General features: G+C 44.2%; 2 protein-coding genes and 1 pseudogene across 3 annotated transcripts in view; 1 reads left to right on the top strand and 2 right to left on the bottom strand.

Annotated features, from left to right (window-relative positions):
* The window catches only part of TENT4B (terminal nucleotidyltransferase 4B), a 68,659-nt gene extending 50,157 nt beyond the window's left edge, over positions 1–18,502 (bottom strand). The window contains exon 1 of one of the 2 annotated variants that reach the window (XM_045806743.2): positions 17,533–18,502. In XM_045806743.2, coding sequence (XP_045662699.1) covers positions 17,533–18,164 — 632 coding nt within the window. In that variant the 5' untranslated portion in view covers positions 18,165–18,502. The remainder of the gene's footprint in view (positions 1–17,532) is intronic. The other variant, XM_045806741.2, reaches the window with a different exon arrangement.
* On the top strand, positions 5,204–5,616 carry LOC123798392 (small ribosomal subunit protein uS8 pseudogene; annotated as a pseudogene).
* A 1,613-nt stretch (positions 18,503–20,115) lies between the features above and the next one.
* HEATR3 (HEAT repeat containing 3) overlaps positions 20,116–23,186 on the bottom strand; it is a 64,774-nt gene continuing 61,703 nt past the window's right edge. The window contains exon 18 of the transcript XR_006781278.2: positions 20,116–22,710. The gene's annotated coding sequence lies outside the window, so the exon portion shown is untranslated. The remainder of the gene's footprint in view (positions 22,711–23,186) is intronic.

Genomic DNA, 23,186 nt, shown 5'->3' with positions numbered 1-23,186 from the left:
AAACACCTGAGCAAACACCTCATCAAAGAATATACAGAGGCAAATGAGCATATGAAAAGATACTTAACATATGTCAATAGGGAACTGCAAATTAAAATGAGATATTACTACACACCTATCAGACTAGCCGAAATTCAGAACACGGACAATACCAAATGCTGACAAATAATGTGGAAGGGCAGGAACTCTTTCACTGCTGGCAGGAATGTAAAATAGTATAGTCACTTTGTAATACAGTCTGGCAGTTTCTTAAAAAACTAAACATACTCTTCCCATACAATCCAGCAATCTTCCTTCTTGGTATTTACCCAAATGAGCTGAAAATTTATGTACACACAAAAACCTGCATACAGATGTTTTATTCATAACTCCCAAAACTTGAAACAAACAAGCTGTCTTTCAATAGGTAATTGGATAGTGTTACATCCATACAATGAAGTATCATTCCGCAATAAAAAAAATAAAAAGTAAAAAAAAAAAAAAAAAAAAAAAGAGCTATCGAGCCAGGAAAAGATATGGTGGAAGCCTAAATTCGTATCAGTGAAAGTAGACACATACCGCAGGATTCCAATTACATGACATTCTGGAAAAGGTAAAACTAAGAAGACAGTAAAAAGATCAGTGATTGCCAGGGGCTCAGGCGGAGGGAAGGATGGCTGGGGGAAGCACAGAAGACTCCGAGGGCAGTGAAACTATCCTGTATGATGCTGTGATATGAATACACGTCATTATACATTTGCCAAAACCTACGATATACAAAACAAAGCCTGAATCCTAATGTAAACTACGGACTTCAACCTTAATGCATCCATACATGGTTCATCAATCGTAACAAATGCAAGAAGTAATTAAGGAGAAATGGGATGGGAGTAGGGAGTGAGGGCATATATGAGGACGCTACTTTCTGCTCAATTATTCTGTAAATACAAAACTGCTCAAAAAAAAAAATTCAACTCACACACACACACACACACGCCTTGTAGTGGAGGAAAACAGAGGAACGGCTACCTCAGAACAGAAGAGCCCTTGACCATCTCTCTGTTGCCCGGCCTCAGACATGACCTCGCCTACTGACTTTCCCAGAAGGGGCTACCACAGACTCCTAAGGAAGCTGAAGCCAAACTATGACCTTGAGGCCGGTTCCGGTCATCGTCCTGGAGCACTCTTTCACGGAGACCAAACAGCCCTTTCTTTACACAGCTGCCACCATGCTTGCTATGTGGTTTTTATATGTAAATAGTGGCTTTTAAAATAAATATTTGATTGGGGGGGAAAAATCACTAGATATATTACTGGGAGGAGCTCCTTCTATAATGCTGTATAGCTTACATTAGCCCAGGGCAGGAACGATTCACACTAAGGTTAAAGAATGTTAGAACAAGAGGAAGAAATATAATAATAATAATAATAATAATAATAATAATAATAATAATAATAAATTTAATTAAGTTTAATTTCAAGGACAAATAAATGTGTTACTCCTGGTTGTTGCCTTAAGGCTGTGAGAACTCTGGGGCGCCTGGGTGGCTCAGTCGTTAAGCGTCTGCCTTCGGCTCAGGGCGTGATCCCGGCGTTGTGGGATCGAGCCCCACATCAGGCTCCTCCGCTATGAGCCTGCTTCTTCCTCTCCCACTCCCCTGCTTGTGTTCCCTCTCTCGCTGGCTGTCTCTATCTCTGTCAAGTAAATAAATAAAATCTTTAAAAAAAAAAGGCTGTGAGAACTCTGTCCCCTAAGCAGAGGCTCACAGGCCACTAGGTCCACCAAGGTTTTCTTCAGCTCACACAAGCTGAAAGCCCAGGTCAGGACTGGCTGCGGACGAAGGGCTCCCTTGGCGGTCCCAGCCACCCGCCGAAGGCCGGGCGCAGCTCACTACAGGGACAATCAACTGCCTTTCCCACACGTCCTGCGCCAGTCAGCCCAAAGGCCACCTCAGCTTTTTGATGCAGCCCACCTTGCTTCCTTCTGCTCATCCACAGAGCCAGTCGCAAGTTATATCCCTCTTCTCACTTTTACCCCACGTCCCCTGTAAGAACTGCGCCCTTAGGATAACCAAAGAGCTGACGAGGAAATGTTTCTCCTTTCACGAGTGTTGTAGCTGACAACTGACAGAGGTTCAAGACAATAAGAATATTACAAGTTTACAACCCTAATAATGAACTAATAAATACAGGCAATGATCACTAATGGCTACTAACATCACAAAAAGAAAGACACTTAGACATTATGTGTGTTCTGGGAAAAGTCAGATCACCATCTATGAAGTATTCTTTTTTTTAAGATTTTATTTATTTATTTGAGAGAGCACTCCCCGATGAGCAGGGAGCCCGATGTGGGGCTCGATCCCAGGACCCTGAGATCATGACCTGAGCCAAAGGCAGACGCTTAACTGACTGAGCCACCCAGGCACCCCTCTCTGAAGTATTCTTGGAAAAACAACAACAACCACCAAACAAAAAACCATAAACAAGCCTCTATATCTAATTACAAATTTATAGAAAATAGAGGGGGACAAAGGAACATATTAAATTGACACCAAGGGGGGTGCCTGGGTGGCTCAGTTGTTAAGCGTCTGCCTTCGGCTCAGGGCATGATCCCAGTGTCCTGGGATCAAGCCCCACATCGGGCTCCATGCTCCGCTGGGAGCCTGCTTGTTCCTCTCCCTCTCCCCCTGCTTGTGCTCCCTCTCTCGCTGGCTGTTTCTCTCTCTGTCAAATAAATAAATAAAACCATATATATATATATACGTATATATATATATACGTATATATATACGTATATATATATACGTATATATATATACGTATATATATATATACACACGTATATATATATATAGACACCAAGGGAATGCAATCAGCAAAACTCAGCAGAAAAGTCTACAGGAAAAACAACTCGATTTCTTCAACAAATAAATTAATGAGGGGAAAACAGATGGCAGACAAAACTGTAGATTAAAAGATTTAAAAGACATATCAACCAATGGCAATGCAAAACCTCATACAGATTCTGATTTTAACAAACCATTAAAAAATAATTATGGCACAACTGGGGAAATATGAACAGTGGATATTTGATGCAACTAAGGAATTAATGTTAATTTGTTTAGGTGTAATTACAGCATTGTGATTATGGTTTCTTTTAAAGTCCTTATCTAGAGACATATACAGACACATTTATACAAAATGATGTGACATCTGTAATTTGCTTCAAAGTAAAGTGACGTAGGAATGAACATAAGGTGGGCTGGTGAATAAGTCTGGCCAGGGCTGATCACTGCTGAAGCTGTACGATGAGTACACGGAGGTTCATTATTCTCTCCACTTCCATATTGTTTGTAATTTTCCATAATAAATAGGTTTTACAAAATTAACTGGAATAATTTCAGACCTCCTTTTGGTTGAGGTCTACCATCCTCCTGGTGGGCCCTGTTCACGATCTACCTCAATTATGCTAAATACTATATATCCAACTTGTCCCTTTAGAGCTTATCATTTGAAACCAATACAATGTTTTTCTTTTCCAACCCTCCACAATCTTTTTTTTTTAAGATTTTATTTATTTATTTATTTATTTATTTTTTTTTTTTTTTTAAAGATTTTATTTATTTATTCGACAGAGATAGAGACAGCCAGCGAGAGAGGGAACACAAGCAGGGGGAGTGGGAGAGGAAGAAGCAGGCTCATAGCAGAAGAGCCTGATGTGGGGCTCGATCCCAGATCGCCGGGATCACGCCCTGAGCCGAAGGCAGACGCCTAACTGCTGTGCCACCCAGGCGCCCCAAGATTTTATTTATTTGACAGAGAGAGACACAGTGAGAGAGGGAACACAAGCAGGGGGAGTGGGAGAGGGAGAAGCAGGCTTCCCGCTGAGCAGGGAGCCCGACGTGGGGCTCGATCCCAGAACCCTGGGATCACGCCCTGAGCTGAAGGCAGACGCCTAATGACTGAGCCACCCAGGCGCCCCCAACCCTGCACAATCTAACCGATCTTTCAAAACATTAGCAAAAATCTCCACCCAAAGCTTGCCCTTACTTCATTAGTCAAAAGCAACCTCTCCACCTTCAGCACTGTCTATTCCACCAAACCGTAATTTTCCAGGAGGTAAGGAACATGTTTTACTGTCATTACTTCCCACAATAAGTCTAGCACAATAGTTTGCACATAACAGTGGATTACCCGGCCAAAAAAATGTGTGGATCAGTTCTGGCCTGTGCAGGGATGAGTGGCAAAACCAACAAGTAATACCAAAAGCAGAGGACACATTTACAAATTCTATAGGTCATGAAGAATGGATGAACACATTGTGATAGATCCTAGATCCATTAGGGAATACTACTGACATTACAAAGTAACACCAATATTACACACAACAGTATGGATGAGTCTCCAAAACATTGTGGTAAGAGAAAGAAGTCAGGTACGAAAGATTACAGAGTATACATCATTTCATTTACATGAAACCCTAGAAAAGGCAAGTGGTCGCTTAAAGCAAGAGATGAGGTAAGGGGATTGACGATAAAGGCACGAGCGTACTTTCTGAGTGATGGAAATGTTCGACAGCCCTCCCTGTACCTTGATTGTTATAGTTACACAAATGTATATATTTGCCCAGTCACCAAACTGTACAATTAAAATGGGTGAATACTATAATTGTAAGTTACGCCCTAATAAAATTATTTAAATATCATAAAATTAGAATTTAAAATTATAAATAATTGTGGGTTTTTTTTTTTTTTAAGATTTTATTTATTTGTCAGAGAGAGGGGAGAGAGAAAGAGGGCACACAAGCAGGGGGGAGCAGCAGGCAGAGGAAAAAGCAGGCTTCCCCATCGAGCAAGGAGCCCCATGTGGGACTTGATCCCAGCACCCTGGGAACATGATCTGAACCAAAGGTAGACACTTAACCCACTGAGTCACCTAGGCATTCCTGTGGGGTTTTCTAAAATTTTACTTATTTGAGACAGAGCGTGAGCACAAGCAGGGGGAAAAGGCAGAGGGAGAGGGAGAAACAGGCTCCCCAGTGGGCAGCGTGCCCAATGCGGGGCTCGATCCCAGGCCCCTGGGATTGTGACTTGTGCCAAAGGCAGACACTTAACCAACAGAGCCATCCAGGCGCCCCAAAATTATAAATATCTGTAATAGGACAGACCAAGAGCTTTTACAAATTAATAAGACAGCAAAAGAAAGCCAGGCAATGCTCTTTCCACCATCTTTCCCTGCCGCCATAATGGTGCACACAAATGTCCTGGCAGGTGCTCTCAAAAGCATTAGCAATGCTGAAGAGAGAGGCAAATGCCAGGTTCTTATTAGGCCATGCTCCAAAGTCATCATCTGGTTTCTGTGATGATGAAGCATGGTTACACTGGCGAATCTGAAATCACTGATGATCACAGAGCTGGGAAAACTGTCGTGAACCTCACAAGCAGATTAAATAAGTGTGGAGTGATCAGCCCCAGATTTGATGTACAACTCAAAGATTGAGAAAAATGTCAGAATCATCTGCTCCCCTCCCACCAGTTTGGTTTCATTGTACTGACAACCTCAGCTGGCATCATGGACAACGAAGAAGCGAGACAAAAACACACAGGAGGGAAAATCCAGGGATTCTTTTTCTAGGGATGTAATACATAATGTGCAAATAAAATGCCTCAATGGACAACCCCCTCCCAAAAAAAAGGCAAGAAAAGGAAAAAAAAAAAAAAAAGCTGGCAAGGGAAACAAGCAATTAAAAAAAAAAGCCAATTAATGTGAACGTATGTGCAAATTATATCAATGATAGACTATTTTTCACCCATAAAATTGGCAAAAACTGTTTTCTTTTGTATTGGTTTCAAATATAATATTTAGCATTGGTGAGGATTTAGGGGAAACTGGGATTCTTGAACACTGCTGATCTAAGGGTAAACTGGCCCAATCTTTCCACAGGTAAGAGTGGCAAAAGCCTTACGAGGTACAAATACCTTCCAGTCTAAAACTTTATGTGCCAAGACAATTCTTGGAGAAAGAATAGTCTTTAACAAATGGCGCTGAGACAACTGGATATCCACAGGCAAAAGAATGAAGTCGGACCTCTACCTCACACCATATACAAAAATGAACTCAAGATGGATCTAAAAGACCTGGGATGCCTGGGTGGCTCAGTCGGTTGGGCACCCCACTCTTGATCTTGCCTCAGGTCTTGAATTCAGGGATGTGAGTTCAAGCCCTGCGTTAAAAAAAAAAAAAAAGGATCTAAAATCTAAATGTAGGAGCACGTGGCTGGTTCAGTCAGCAGGTGACTCTTCATCTTGGGGTCATGAATTTGAGCCCCATGTTAGGTGGAGAGATTGCTTGAAAAAATAAAAATAAAATACCTAAGTGTAAGAGCTAAAACTGTAAGACTCTTAGAAGGTACATGGGTTAATTTTCATGATCTTGAATTAGGCAGTGGTTTCTCGGATATAACACCTAAAGCACAAGCAATAGAAAAAAATAATGCACATACTGGAATTTCTAAAATAGGAAAAAAACAACCCTTTGTACTTCAAAGAACACTATAAAGAAAGTAAAAAGACAATCCACGGAAAGGAAGAAGTCCCTGCAAATCATCTATCTAAAAAGAGTCTAGTATCTAGAACATATGAACGACTCTTCGACTCAACAAAAAGACAACCCAATTAAAACATGGCCTACAAGCACATGCAAAGATGTTCACCATTAGCTTTTCGAAAATGCAAATCAAAACTACAAGGAGATACTACTTCACACCCAATAGGATGGCTGAAATCAAAAAGACAATGAAAAAAGTTGACAACAATATGGAGACACTGGAAACCTCATACATTGCTGGTGGGAATGGAGAATGTTAACAGCTACTTTATATGATCCAGTAATTCCATTCCTAGGTACTAACCCAAGAGAAACAGAAACATATGTCCACATGCAAACTTACACGTGAATGTTCATAGCAGCAGTATTTATAATGGCCCAAAACTGGCAACAACCCAACTGTCCATCAACTCGTAAATGGATAAACAAAAAGCCACATATTATATGATTCCATTCTTATGAAATGTTCAGAATAGTAAATCTATAGAGAGAGAAGATCTGTATGAGTTTGCCAGGGGCTGAAGGTGAAGGGTAGAGTGGGGAGTGATAATGGGGACGGGGTTTCTTTCTAGGGTGATGAAAATGTTCCAGAATTAGGGGCGCTTGGGTGGCTCGGTCAGTTGAGCGTCTGCCTTCAGCTCAGGTCATGATCCCAGGGTCCCAGGATCAAGCCCCGGGTCGGGCTCCCTGCTTGGTAGGGAGTCTGCTTCTCCCTCTCCGGGCCCCCACCACTTGTGCACACTCTCTCTCTGTCAAATAAATAAAATCTTTTTTTTTTAAATTAATTAATTAATTAAATTAAAATAAAATGTTCCGGAATTAGATAATGGTGACAGTTACACAACTCCTGTAATATTCTAAAACCCCTAAACTGTATACTTTAAAAGGGTAAATGCGGTGCCATGCGAACTACATCTCAGTAAAAATAAGTACAAAAATAAAAGAAATAATCCTGTCTGGAGCAAAGGCTCCTCTAAAAACACGTTTTTTCTAAAAAACAAAAAATTAGAAACAAAGCAAATATCCACCTGGGGATTCCTGAACTAAATGAAGGTGCACTAAACCAACGGATACCATGCCCACACAAAGCAGGCACACAGAGTCCTACTAAAGGTAATGAGGTATTAAAAATTGCCTTAGGGGGCGCCTGGGTAGCGCAGTCGTTAAAGCGTCTGCCTTCGGCGCAGGGCGTGATCCTGGCGTTACGGGATCGAGTCCCACATCGGGCTCCTCCGCTGGGAGCCTGCTTCTTCCTCTCCCACTCCCCCTGCTGTGTTCCCTCTCTCACTGGCTGTCTCTGTCAAATAAATAAATAAATAAATCTTTAAAAAAAAAAAATTGCCTTAGAGGGGCAACTGGATGGCTCAGTCAATTGAGCATCCATCCAACTCTTGATTTCGACCTCAGGGTTGTATGATCAAGCCCCACGCTGGGCGTGGAGCCTGCTTAAGATTCTATCTCGCCCTCTCCCTCTGCCCCATCCCCTGTTCATATGCTTGCACATGCGTGCGTGCTCTCTCACTCTCTCATAAATAAATAAATAAATAAATAAATAAATAAATAAATAAATATTGCCTTAGAAATAAATTTTATATGAAAGATATTTGTTCTATTAATAGTTCTTTTTCAGTCAAAAAAAGTATGCCTGTGGGGTGCCTGGGTGGCTCAGTCAGTTAGGCGTCCGATTCTTGGTTTCTGCTCAGGTCATGATCTCAGGGCTGTGGGATCAAGCTTGTTGTCCGGCTCCACGCTCAGCCTAGAGTCCGCTTGAGATCCTCTCTCTCCTTCTGCCCCTCTCCTCAACCCTGCTCGCACATGCACTCTCCCTCTCTCTCTCAAATAAATAAATAAGTAAAATCTTTTTTAAAAAAGTACACCCACAATATTCTAATACCCTTCCCCCAAAGATGAAAACAATCTTAGGATAAAGCCAATTCTAACTCTGGCCTCCAGGTTGTGAGAGAATAAATTTTTGTTATTTAAAAAAAATTTTTTATCCTTTATTGGGAAAAAAATTTTAAGTATACTCACAGTAGGAATCCATATTGATAAAAAGAAAAAAGGAAATATATGTATACATACACTGACAGTGTGAAAATATTCACAGCAAAATGTTAACAGTAGTTATATCCTGGAAATAGTATAATGGGGGCTAATTTTTTGTTTCTTTGGTGTAGCTGTATTTTCCAGTTTCTTGACAATTAGTATTAATTAGTAGTATTTAAACTATCTGTTGATTTTAAAAACAAGTATTCTAAAGGACAATGGTATTAACACCTCATACCAAGAAAGAAAGATTGAATAACTAACTTCAAGGAATAAAGACATTAAATTCCAAACTTCACCAGACACCTAACACTTCATTAAATCCAAATTGTTAGAAGTTAACTTTTAAAGCTCTACAACCACAATACTAATGGATTCTTACTCCTGCTGTGGCAGAAATTCAAAACACTTGATGGTACTGAAAGTTACATTATTTTGACAAAAATCAAAACAGTAAGGGAAACATGAAAGACCAGATCCCAGTTCTCACAGTCCAGAAACTGGTTCTGATGACACATGGTGTACTTGAGGATAAGTGTGAAGATGAAGAATTTACCCTGCAGTCTGAAGGCGTTGTTCCGATATAAAAATATAGTAAAAGCGGGGGGGGGGGGGGGGGGCATCAGGATGACGCCGTCAGTTAGGCATTTGACTCTTTGTTTTGGCTCAGGTCGTTATCTCAGGGTTGTCAGATCGAGCCCTGTGTCAGGCTCCGTGCTTGGCGGGGAGTCTGCTTGAGATTCTCTCTCCCTCTCCTGCCTCCCTCCCCTCGCTACGCATTCGCGTGCTTACTCTTTCTCTCAAATTAATAAAATCTTTCTTAAAAAGTACTGTAACTTCACCACCACCACCAAAAACCACCACTAACAAGTGTTTACTCCCCAAAAGATAGCCAAGCTGACAGAAAATAAAGCTTACTCATAACATACAAAAGGACAGGACTCTAAATTTTGAAATCAACTCTGCAGTTGTCTTTTCACATATTTTTAAAAAGTGAAAATAAAGCTCTACTTCATACTAGCTTCTAAGAAAAAGCAACATGTAAAGGAAATACTGCAAAGTACTTCAGAGATTAAAAAAAAACTTAAAATGAGTTTTACTTAGAAATTTTTAATTAAGGACATTCTCAATACTGCCAAGAAGTTTTTAAAATAAAAATAGAGTTGGGGCGCCTGGGTGGCTCAGCTGGTGAAGCCTCTGACGCCTGGTTTTGGCTCAGATTGTGATCTCAGGGTCGTGAAACTGAACCCCACATCAAGCTCTGTGAGTTCGGCACCCAGTCTGCTTGAGATTCTTTCTCCCTCTTCCTCTGCCCCTCCCCCAATCTCACTCTCTCTCTTCCTAAATAAACAAAATCTTTTTTTTTAATAAAATAAAAATTAAAGTTAAAATTAGGTGAGGCTATTTATGAGGTTAGTATGCTACAAGCACAATGAACCATCTCTACCTATATGAGAACAACTAAAATAAAATACAGGGGTAACACTAAATGCTGGCAAGCATGAAGAGAAACAGGATCGCACACGTCACTGATAGGAATGTATTAGGACACAACCGCTCTAAAAGAGTTCAGCAGTTTCTTTTAAAACTAAATATGTACTTGGGGCACCTGGGTGGCTCAGTCGGTTGAGCCTACGACTTCTGGTTTCAGCTCAGGTCATGATCTCAGGGTTGTGGGATCAAGCCCTGCCATCAGGCTCCACGCATGGCAAGCAGTCTGCTTGGGATTCTCTCTCTCTCTCCCCTGCCCCTCACCCAGTGTGTGCACACTCGCTCTGTCTCTCTAAAATAAATAAATAAAGTAAAAATAAATATGTACTTATCATATGACGCAGCACTTTTAGGCATTTACCGCCCAAAAACGAAACATGATGCTCACATAAAAATGTGTATGCGAGGGGCGTCTGGGTGGTGCAGTCGTTAAGCGTCTGCCTTCGGCTCAGGGCGTGATCCCAGCATTCTGGGATCGAGCCCCACATCAGGCTTCTCCGCTAGGAGCCTGCTTCTCCCTCTCCCACTCCCCCTGCTTGTGTTCCCTCTCTCGCTGGCTGTCTCTCTCTGTCAAATAAATAAATAAAATCTTTAAAAAAAAATGTGTATGAGAAAGTTTATAGCCACTTTATTTGTAATAGCCAAAAACTGGAAACTCTTCTGGTATATGTCCTTCAACGGGTGAACCATTAAACAAACTATGGTACATCCACACTTTGGAATACTACTCAACATTAAAAAGGAATGAACTATTAATACAAGAAACAATTTGGATAGATCTCAAAGGAATTATGGTAAGAGGAAAAAAGCCAAAGTAACATACTGTGTGATTCCATTTATCTAACATTCTCAAAATAACAAAATTACAGAGATGAGGGGCGCCTGGGTGGCAAAGCGGTTAAGCGTCTGCCTTCGGCTCAGGGCGTGATCTCAGCATTGTGGGATCGAGCCCCACATCAGGCTCCTCTGCTATGAGCCTGTTTCTTCCTCTCCCACTCCCCCTGCTTGTGTTCCCTCTCTTGCTGGCTGTCTCTATCTCTGTCAAATAAATAAATAAAATCTTAAAAAAAAAAAAAATTACAGAGATGGAGAACAGCTTAGTGATTGCTCAGGGTTAGAGATGACGGTGCATGTGCGTGAAAATAAAGGGTTAGCATGAGGGATCTCTAAGGTGCTGGTGTAGTTCTGTATCTTGATTGTGGTGGTGTCACACAAATCTACACATGATAAAACTGCACAGAACCACACACACACACACACACACACACACACACACACACACACACGCTAATGCAGGCATGTAAAATGGGTGAAATCTAAATCAGTCTATGAACTGTAACAATGTCAATTTCCTGGGTTTGATATTAAACTATAGTTATATAAGATGTTACCACTGCATGAAACTAGGTGAAGGGAACATGGGATCTCTGTGTACTGTTTTTTTTTGCACTTTTCTGTGAATCTGTATTTTCAGAAGAAAAAGAAAAAAAAATCAGATGGGGCTATGCATGAGAAGGCTAATATAATAGAAAAAATTTAACACAGCATTTGGAACATGGTAAAAAGGTTACCACAAACACTCTGACTTTACTGTGCACTTTTAATAAATCAACTAATTTGAAAACACAGGCTTCGCAGACTATTCAAACTATTTCAGCAGACAGCATGACTGGAGGTAGAATTCTTGAGTTTAGTTACCAGATACTACATGAAATCTCTTATGGACATGGCAAGATTTTTTTCAGACTTGAAACTGTTCAAGTGAATAAGGAACCAGTGCACAACATAAACGTCTCCACACTGTTTCTTCCCCAAATCTTCAACTTCAATCTCTGTATGTTCCAAAGCCCTTAGTACACAAAAGTCTCTTACATCATCAGATAAAATTTGTACAATGAAAATAAATATATCGCCTGCTGTTTGGATGCAAATTAATGTAAAGTCTAGCTGAAGGCCGTCCTCAATTTCAATATTCCCCTGGGGAAAAAAATAATTCCATGTCATGTTAAAAATGGTAAAATGAACGGAAAGCCTTTATGGTATTCTGCAGCAGCTGAGTCCCTAGCAAATATTCTGAAGGATAGAAAGAACATTCTACTGGCAGTCTTCTGAATTCCTCAGGCAGGCTCTGAGCTGTCCAGTCAGCTCTGTAGGAAAGAGCAAAGACAGGAGTCTCAGACCAGCTGCTGGGAACTGGACCCTCTTTCTTCATATAAGCATCCTCTTTGGCCTAGAGCCCCCCTTCGGGATTACTCCACACCTATGTGTGTGTGAGTGATTAATACACAGTCTCTAGTGCCGTGGGTGTGATCCTGAAATAGTTTCCTCCACTAAATATTACTCCAATGGATTCAACAGAAGGGAGAATAGAAAGCTGAGTGAAATTATACAACAGCTTGCTTTTCTATCTTCCACACAAAAAGTGGCTGAAATTTTTCTCAGCTTCAGCAGGTATAAGAATAGCTAACTACAGCCATCTGACCTGTGCCCATATCAGCAGGGAAGCCCCTGAATTTTCTTCCCGTGGACTCTTCTAGGCTCCTACCGCTAGGATGTATTGGTAGGGGTTTCATGGAAGAAGTTGTGCTATAAGGCCATCCAACACACCCGGCACAGCGCTGTTATAACACACACTGCCCCCCCCCCCGCCTTGGATCCTTCTAGTGTTCCTTTCCTATCCTTCTTCTACTGCAATATCCTAAACCTTCTGTGCGAATCCAGGGTAGACTCCAAAAAGCTCTATTCACTCACTGGTTCCTTCTGCCTTTCAACAGCTAAAAACTTAATGGGGGTTGAAAAAGACCCCACGCCCTGACGTACCAATGATTCTGACAGTGACGGTGTGCGGGTCATGGATTTTAGACAGAAGATGAGCTGTGACGTGGAAGTAGCTTAGCTGAACACAGTATACTAGATTTGGGGAGATCCACAAATATGAATTACACTGTTAGTGCAGAATCTAGCCTGTAGGAAACCCAACGTCTTCTTGAAATCACCTTTCGGTGCTCAAACGCAGTAAAACTGAAGGACCTGAGGGTTCTAGTTCGCCAACGAATTACTGGGGGCTACATTTGCAAAGGCACAGAAACTAATACTTAGAGCAAGCGCTTGGAAGAAGGCCTCTACCTTCCTTCATACTCAACACCATGTTCATACGCCTGATCGCTTACTTTGGAGCCCAGCATTAACAGCACTCCTATTGACCACATTGTGTAGAAATTAGCGGAAAGAGGCCATAAAGCCAGTGCCGAAGAATAGCGTCAGCATCTTGGACTTACCGTGATCTAGAGTACCGTGTACGTCAGGAAGGACACTGTCCCACTGCAGCAAAGCTGACTACGCCTTGGTCCCCAAATTCCAACTCAGCGCTAGACGGCTTCACCTAAACATCACGTACTGTTCACTCCAAATACACAATCCCATCCCTTATTGGCAAGAATAACAGCGATGTCTCCCCACTCTGGTTCAAAGCTACAGTGTGATTATTTAACCCAGGAAGGCAGTCAGGGTCCTCTTCACCCTCACCATGTAGGATTGCTCACAGTCACTCGTTCGAGCCCCGGTCAAGAAATGATTCCTTAAAACCAAGTTTCAAAGCAGGGTCTTCTTGATGTCCCACAGTCAAATTCAGGCTCCAAAACACTACCGTGAACAAGTCATCCAAGCCTTGAAAAAAAAATATCTACAGATCTGGCAATGCAGCCAACACAAACCTATCCATCTTCCACAAGAAGTTTCTAGACACGTTGGGGGGGGGGGGTGCATTCAAGACTAAGGACTCTGAATCTCCATAAAGTAACTGTGTTCACTACTTTTTTGACATTGCTTCTTTCTCTATGGTAATCAACAATTAAATCTTTGAAAAGGGTTTATGGCTCATTTTCATGGACAACCAGAAGGAGCAGGTGGACTGCTTCCTACATACACAGTCAGCCTTGGAGGGGAATGAATTCCAAGAAATAGAATAGTGAAAGCAACTTTAAAAAGAAAAAAAAAAAAAAAATAAAGGAACATGAGCAAACTCCCTGAGTCTGTGGGTACACAGAGAAGGCTGAGGTGGTGAGCAGATTTTTAATTTTTTTTTTAAGATTTTATTTTTAAATAATTTCTCTGCCCAAAACGGGGCTCAAACTCACAACGCCGAGATCAAGAGTCACATGCTCCACTGACTCAACCAGCCAGGAACCCCTAGTTGGACTTCATTTTGAGAGAGAATATGAAGCCTTCAGGATGAAATCCAAATATCTTACTCTACATTTAAGAAATTTCCAGGCACCTGGGTGGCTCAGTCAGTTAAGCGTCTGACTCTCGATTTCAGCTCAGGTCATGTTCTCAGGGTCATGAGACAGAGCTTTGCAGTGGGCTCTGTGCTCAGCACAGAGTCCGCTTGAGATTCTCTCTCTCCTTCTCCCTCTGCTCCTCCCCCCTGCCTCTCTCAAGTAAATAAATAAATCTAAGAAAAGAAAGAAAGGAAGGAAGGAAGGAAGGAAGGAAGGAAGGAAGAAAGAAAGAAAGAAAGAAAGAAAGAAAGAAAGAAAGAAAGAAAGAAAGAAAGAAAGAAAGAAAGAAAGAAAGAAATTTCTATCTTAGAGGCCTCTGGGTGGCTCAGCTGGTTAGGCAACCAACTCTTGATTTCACCTCAGGTCATGATATCAGGGTCCTGGGATTGAGCTCTGCGTGGGGCTTCAAACTCAGCATGGAGTCGGCTGGAGATTCTCTCTCTCCCTCTGCCCCTCCCCCCTGCTCATGCACGCTCTCTCTAAATAAATAAAATATTAAAAAAAAAAAAAAAAGAAATTTCCATCCTAACTAGTGACCTAGTGGATTAGAGAAAATGTATACATAAAAGGAAAAATAAACATAAGCAGGCTATAGCAAGAGCACGAAGCAAGTAATTCAAGAGTTCAAAGGAAGAACCACAAAAATGAAGGACCTGGACAACAGAGAAGTCAGGATTTTGAACTGTATCTTGGAGAGTTCAGGGAATATGTCAACCAGTTTGGCTGAGAGAGAGAATACAGAGACCAAGGAAGATGGGAGAGAGCGTATGTATACAGCAGTCCCACAGTTCCAGTCCACTGTTCTTGAGCCTTCTACTCCTCTCCCTATCTGGACTCGAGTCAGTTCAGAGACCAGGAACCACTACAATTTGTTGACCTATTAGCTAAACGTCAGTCCCCAGAACTCAGAATGCTAGTAACAGTTTTACTAAATTTAATCTCAGAATAGTGTAACATTGAGGTGCACTGTGAATTCAGATTTTTAAATACCTGTACTAAAAATAGCAAAACTTCTGTAAAAGTCAAGACGCAAAAATCCACAAATCAAAACAAGAATTTTTAAACCCAGACACTCTCACAAAAACAGTCAGGAACTGCTAAATAACACAGAAAATTTTACCACTGACGTCCTCTAAAGGAAAAGGCAGAAGAATGGAAAGTCTTATGAAGTGATAAACAGTTTTAAAAACAGGTTTACAATCAGGTTTTAAACAGTAAAACCTCTGGGAAATGGAAATTCCTCTCCTTAATCCCTCTGAGGACAATATATCTGAATCAGGAGTAAGAACACCCTGCCTCTACCTAAGTTCCAATGTGAACCTTTTACCGTAATCCTAACATTAAATAGCAAGTAGAGGAGAAGACAATTTCTAATCTGTCAAAAACAAAAGCAGTCACTGTTTTGGATTTATCACCTATCTTTCCAGACACATAGGCAGAAGCTTCAGTAAAACGAAACTAGGAAACTTCAAGGTTTTAGTTGACCGTGATTACTTAACTGGAGCTTATTTCTGCGAAATGAAACTACCAGAACCTTTAAATATCAATTTGCTTGTCGCTAAACCACAGGTTTACGCTTGTCTCGGAAATGCTAACAGGATGGAACCCATGAGCCTTTTATTAAAATGTGATGACCATGGAGAGCGCCCTTGAAGCTTAGCAACAGAGGACTCAACCCTAAAAGGTTCCCCTCTGGGAAAGTGAGGACAGGTTTGACATGTAACCCAGCGCCAGTCCGAAAACGCTTGACTGCATTTTCCATAAAAGGTGGGAGTTGTAATAGTAGCATATAGCAGACACCAGCCCACTAGAAGCAGATGGAACCCACCAACTCATTTTACCCAGACCTCCAAAAAGGTACACAGAACTGTCTGTGCTTGCCAAAGCAGGGCAGATCTGAATGGGTGACTCTAAGAAAATGTTTCACAAAGGATTACTAATGGTATTGCATTTGCCTACTGTTGCCCCCAATGTAAAACGGGATCTGGAAAATGAAAAACAATTTGAAAGCTCATTCTCCATACTAAGGCTGAACACATACACACACATACACACACACACACACACACACACACACACACGGCCCAAATTTTTATTTTACAGAATAAAGAAAGACTCAGTAACCTATTCCAGCACAGGGGCTCTTCTAGAAGGGATATTTAGCTGGAAACATTCCCTGCTTATGTACGTAGTTCACCAAGGGTCAGGTAAGATTCCATTTTGTAACAGCTGAACTTTAAACAGAAAGTCATTAATGGTGCAACATTCACTCATTAGCATGAAGCTACCCCCTAGAATGAAAAGCACTGGCTGTATCTGCTAGGATGACAACTTTACAGTGAGAAGCTAGATCCGAGGATCCTGAACTCCTAGAAAGTTCTATCGGCCTCAGAAGAGCTCACCATCTCCACCGGCCTAAACTTAGCCGTCACCCTATTTCTCAATCGCCACAGCAAAAGGCATCGCTAATATCAGAAAATTATCTTAAATAAAAAATTAAGAGACGGGCAAAAGGGTCAACAGCAGGCAAAACCTTACAGGGCTGACATGATTCCTGTTTGGGATTGGGGGAGGGGGAGGAGCTTTCTGGATGTTTCTATTCTTGGCAAGGAAAGCACCTCCAGGTCCTGTACCATCAAAAGGCACTAACACAGAAATGTTCTCAGGGAATCAATGATTTGGCAGTGCTAACAGACTTCATCTTGGGGTGTGCTGATGCGGAGCAAGATGGGGAAGGCTGGAAGGGGGAAACTGGGGAATGTGTGTTTGACTAGGGGGGATGGGAGGAAAGAGTAGATGGATAAGGGGGCCGGGAAAGGTGTGGACTGTTAAGGGGGAAAGTGTGGATGACTAAGGGAGGTGAGGGGAGGATGTGGATGGCTGAGTGGATGTCCAGAAAAGGCCTGGAAGGCTGAGGGGGAGGGGGAAAAGGTGTGGACCGCTAAGGAGTGGGGGAAGGTGTGGATGGCGGAGGGATGAACGGATGGCCATCAGCCCCCAGAGGAGCGGCAACGCAGGCCGAGGGGGGTGGCCTCGCCCAGGCTCCCCCCAATCCACCTTCTGTGGGCGTGTGCCCGGCTGCGCGTGTGCAAGGGCCAGGCCACCAGGCCGCAGGGCCACCACTCACCCCACGACTCCCTGGTTGTAGTTCCTCCGCTTCCACGGGGTCCCGCTGTACACGCCCCCGCTGCCGTCGGCCCGGCCGCCCCCCGCGGCCCGCCCTCCGCTGGGCTGCAGCAGGCTGTAGTTGAGTCCGTAGGTGCTGGCCTTATTGTCGCGCTTCCTCTTGTTGCTGCTGCCCGAGGCCGGGTCCGCGGGCTCCGCGGCGGGGACGGCGGCGGAGGAGTGTGGGGACGAGGACGCGGAGGGGGACGGGGACGCCGAGGGGCCCGCGGCAGCCCGGCGGGCCCAGGCCGCCGGCTGATGGTGGTTGTTGTTGTTGTTGGTCGTCTCCAGGGGCAGGAAGTCCCGCTGCTCCGCGGACTGCGCGTGGCCGCCCAGCAGGCGCTCCCCGGAGCGGTACATGCCGGCCGGGGCCGGGGCCGGGGCCGGGGCCGCGCCGCCGGGGCTGCCGGTGCTGCTGCCGCTCCCGCCGGTGGCCGTGCTGCTGCCGCCGCCGCCGCTCGCGCCGCCGCTGCTGTGACAGTGGTGGTTGAAGTAGAGGTTCCTCAGCCCCTGGGTCGTCTCCCAGATCTGCATCCACAGACTGTTGGACGGTCCGAGCTGCTCTGGCTGGAACCAGGCGATCCTCGGATCCATCAAACGGCGGCGGCCGCTGCCCCCGCCCCTCCCGGCCGCCCGCAGGGCCGCCGCCGCCGCCGCCGCGCCTCAGGCGCACGCCCGGCCTCGGCGGCTGCTGCTGCTGCTGCTGCTGCCGCTGCTGCTGCTGCTGCTGCTACTGCTGCTCGGGGCCCGCCGCGGGCGGCGCGGTCGCGCAGGGAGCCCGGCCGGCGCCGGCGGCGTCGCTCCCGCCCTCGGGGGCTCCGCGGGCCCTCCCCCCCTCCCTCCGCCCCTCCGCCGAGCCCCTGTCACTGGGGTCCCCGTGCAAATGGCGGCGGCGGCAGCGGCGGCGCCTCGGGAGTAGGGCGAGCGGCAGCAGCGGCGGCGGCGGCGGCGGCGGCGGCGGGGGCAGCGGCGGCGGCGGCGGCGGCAGCGGCGGCGGGACGCGCCTGCTCCGTAGCGTCCTCGCTCCTCCGGCCCCGGGGCGGGGCCTCCGCCGGCTCCGCCCCGCTCGCTCCGCCCCCGCTCCGCCCCCGCCCTCCCGCGCTCGCCCCGCCCCGCCCCTGCCGCGCCGCGCCGCGCCGCCCGGTCAGTCCCGGCGGCCGCGCCGTGCGTCACAGAGGCCGCGGTGCGGCGCGGCGGGGGCCGCAACCGCCTGACCCAACCGTCCCCGCGGTATCTGAAGAAGGGGCCGCATGTACCTGGGCGTCCAGGCGCCCGTGATGCGCGTGCCGCCCCGGTCTAGGTTCCCGGTCCCTGAAACCGGGCGAGGCCGGACGGACGCCGGCCGGCTCCGCAGCGAACGGATTGTGGGAGGAGCCACCCCCACATCGTCCCCTCCCCCACCCACCGGCCTCTGGGACCCCCTCCGCTCTCGCGACCCCTCCCGAGATCTCCGCTCCAAGCCCGCCTCGGGGGCGGGGTGGGGGGGAGAAAACGTAACCCACCCCGGAGCATGTGCCCTGGACCCTGCATGGAAGCGGGCTGTGCGGGCACCCCCGCTACCGCCCGCGGTACTGCGTCCCCGGGGTTTTGGAGCCGCAGGCCCTGACGGATCATCCCCCACCCCAGCCCAGACTGGGGAAACCTGCGCCCGCCCGCGTGGCTGGACGCGCTTCTTCGTTGAGCGTGTAAGCCATGGGCTCAGAACCACCTTCACACACCCAAAACCCGCTTTACACACACAGGCATACGGGAACGCGCCCAGATGCACAGACACGGAGGCAGCCACACACGCTGCTCGGCGTGGAAAGAATCGTCACTTGCCCTCAGGTGCACCAGCAGCCATGGAAAGCTCTCCTAGGTGCAGAATTAACTTTAAGAAAACCGAAAACCTTTTAAGCCTAAAATGAGGACCATGTCGTTGGCATCAGTAGAGATTTCCCACAAAGTGGTTATTTGCCTGTCTTCCCAATCCCTGTGGTAAAAGCGACAAGGAGAAGGGAATTTTAAGTATTTTAAATCATAAAGAGAAAAAATAAGTGGGCACGTTTCCTCCGTGCCCTCAGAGGTTGATCCAAAGTCCAGGATGAGTCCCTGATGCCGGATTTGGCCTTCTGTTTTGAAAGCTCAGTATCCTGGAAAGTTTGGGGCTTGGGGGCAAAGATGAAAAAATATTGGTCAAATTACGAAGCATTGCTCTACCCTTCTTCTTGAGACAACAACATGGCCATAAATAGGAAAGCACACCCCAAAAAACCCTACATAGAATTTCGGTTCATCCTATTTGCTGCCGATTTACTACAAATGAATATTAAAAGTATTCCCAGAATATAATTTGCTCCATACTGAGAATTACAAAGCCAGGAAAATGAGTAGTGGTATACTGAAGGCTATGCACACTGACAAATTCTACAAAAGTAAAACATTGTATAGAAACAGGTTTCTTTTGGGGTGCCCGGCTCTTGATCTCGGGGTTTTGAGTCCCAGCCCCAGGTTGGGTGTAGAGATTACCTAAAAATAAAAAACCTTAAAAAAAAAAAAAAAGAAAGAAAAGAAACAGGTTTATTTTGACAACTTCCAATTTGTTTTAAAAATCAAACAGGAGGGGGGGCACCTGGGTGGCACAGCGGGTAAGCGTCTGCCTTCAGCTCCGGGCGTGATCCCAGCGTTCTGGGATCGAGTCCCACATCGGGCTCCTCCGCTATGAGCCTGCTTCTTCCTCTCCCACTCCCCCTGCTTGTGTTCCCTCTCTTGCTGGCTGTCTCTATCTCTGTCAAATAAATAAAATCTTAAAAAAAAAAAAAAATCAAACAGGAGGGTGCACCTGGGTGGCTCAGTCAGTGAAGCGTCGGCCTTCAGTTCAGGTCATGGTCCCGGGGTCATGGTCCTGGGGTCATGGTGCCAGGATCCTGGGATGGAGCCCCGCATCGAGCTCCCTGCTCAGCCCGGATCCTGCTTCTCCCTCTCCAACTCCCCCTGCTTGAGCTCTCTCTCTTTCTATCAAACAAATAAATAAATAAATCTTAAAAAAAAAAAATCAAACAAGAGGGGTGCCTGGTGGCTCAGCTGGTTAAGCAACCAACAGGATCTCAGCTCAGGTCTTGATCTCAGGGATGCGAGTTCAACCCTGCTGGGTGTGGAGCCTACTTAAAAAAAAAAAAAAAGTCAAACTAAGAAAATTGGAAAGCCTAAAAAAAAGTAAACATTATCAAGGCCCACCATCTAGAAATAATCCCCTTGAAGACTTTGTTAAAACATTTCCAAAAATCTGTCTCTGCACATGTTATGTGTCAAGATAGCCTTTTTTATTTTTACTTATTTATTTCAAATGTTATTCAGTCTTTAAAAATAATTTTTCAGATGTCCAAGAACACATTAAATGCCACTGATATCTAAGCCAAAAAAAAAAAAAAGTATTCAAAGTTAATAGTTCTGGTAATAGTTCATACCAGAAATTAACATGTTATATTTGAGAACCCATTTATTTAAGCAAACCTTAAAAAATACTAAAGTATTGGCAAAATTATCAAATGGGCTAATATAAATAAAAGAACTTTGTGAAATGTGGGCTGAGAGGCAAGACGCTACTGTTTGTTCACCTGCAGGGAATGCTGACTAGTTAGCCCCATAACACATCCATGTTTCAGAACATTATTTCAGTATATCTTGGTTGAATGTCTATCATCCATGCAGAACCAAGCTAATTGCTTTAGAGAGGATAAATAAGCAACCAGGGTCTTTGGCTGCCTTCCATGAATTTACTGTCTGGTTAGGGAAGAAAAAAGAGGTAAATATTTAAAGTTAAATTGCAATTTATTCAATTAATTTCAACAAATATATCTTGAGCAAATACGTACCATTGTTGGGGTTATAGCAATGAACAATACCGATGAGGTCCCTGCCTTCATGGACCTTACATTCTAGTGGATAAGGCAAGCAGGTAATGTCAGACAGTGGTTGAGTGCTATGAAGAAAAAGTAGGCTAAAGGGATAGTGACAGTGTGCTATTTTTAGACGGGCTCATCAGGGAAGGCTGCTCTGAGGAAGTGATATTTGAGCAGGGACTTAAATGCGGTAGTGGGCCATGACCATCTAGGGAATGATCCATCAGGCAGAGAGAAGAGCAAGTGCAAAGGCCCTGAGGCAGGAATATACTTTGCATGCAAAATGGCAAGGAAACGTAATTGCGTGTTGAATGTATGCCATGGTATAAAATTGTAATGAGTGTTGAATGTCTACAGTGGTATATAGAATTATAAAGTATTTTTGCGGAAGTTTCCTCAAAAATCATCCTGTTTAAAGTAAAACAGTAGGGAATTTTATATATACAAAAATGTATTTTTCCCCCAACAAATCTGCAGTGTTTTGTCTCAAAATAATCTACTACTGCATTCAAAGAGATAGACCACACCAATTTCAATAATAAATTTTGATTACTCAACCTTTTCATTTTGCTATTTAGAACAAAAGAACAGACACTTATTACAGTCTTCAAAACCATCTGCATTAAATTGATGAGCCAAAAAACACGGCTATCAGAAACCCAGACATTTTGCTCCATAATCTAATGTCCTATTCATTCTCAGTATTCTTGTTCTTAGGGGGAAAATGTTGAGTCAATGGTTTCAACTTGGAAGATTTACTGAAACATCAAGATTCTGCAGAGTAAAAATCGAGTGGAAAAATGAGAAGAAAGCAAGTTACCCAAGAATCGAGCAAACTTAAATAGGATTTCATTGATTTATTAACTTGAATAAAACTGAAGGGAAATTGCACACACATAGTACTACATGGCATTATTAATAATTGTCATTATACTTAAATCTTAGGCCGTATGTGATTACATTACTTCACTCCAGAGTTAACAAGAACCACAAACGGTACGTCATATAGTTGAAGTTATTAGTCTCCTCCGTGTTTGGGTTTTGAAGCATTTGCTCCAGGTGTTAATAATCTTGGACTTGGGCCCCATTTACAAACTTTCCCCTTTTGCACACAATATACATCATCGTACCATGGCTTTTTCTCCCTCATGAATACAAATAGGATTCCAAGTAGGAGAATCTTTTTCAATGACATTTCAAAATAATAGGCAATCTGCAGGCCTGGATCTTGTTCTGGACTGTCAAAATGTCTTCCATTCCTGTTTTAGAAACAAAATTGCTCAAGTTCTGTGCCATTCTGGAATCCTTGGAGTGAACGTGTGTGTGTGTGTGTGTGTGTGTGTGTGTGTGTACGTGTGTGTGTGTATGCTTAGGAGTTTTTGGTATAATTTATATATTATATATGTTATATGTATATATTATATATTATAAAATTCACCTGTTTAAAGTGTACAATCTAATGACTGAGTTTTAGTGCATTTACAGACTCACGCAGCTATCACCACAATCTGATCTTGGACTGTTTCCAACCCCAAAAAGATCTCTAGGGCTTACTTGCAGTCCATGTGTTTTCCCAACCCCACGCCCAGGAAAGTACTGATCTACTTTTTATCTCTATAGATTTGCCTTTTCTGAATAACCTGTTTTGACTGGTGTCTCTGTAGAATTTGACCAGGGTGGCTGCAAAAGCCCCCACAGAGAATTGCTTGCCCAGCCTAATGACAACTAAAAACAA

Source organism: Ursus americanus, chromosome 21 (assembly GCF_024610735.1).
Source record: "Ursus americanus isolate L20-20 chromosome 21, mUrsAme1.1.p, whole genome shotgun sequence".
Lineage (NCBI taxonomy): Eukaryota > Metazoa > Chordata > Mammalia > Carnivora > Ursidae > Ursus > Ursus americanus.
Note: the sequence above shows the minus strand (reverse complement) of the source record. Positions and strands in the feature narration are given on the sequence as shown.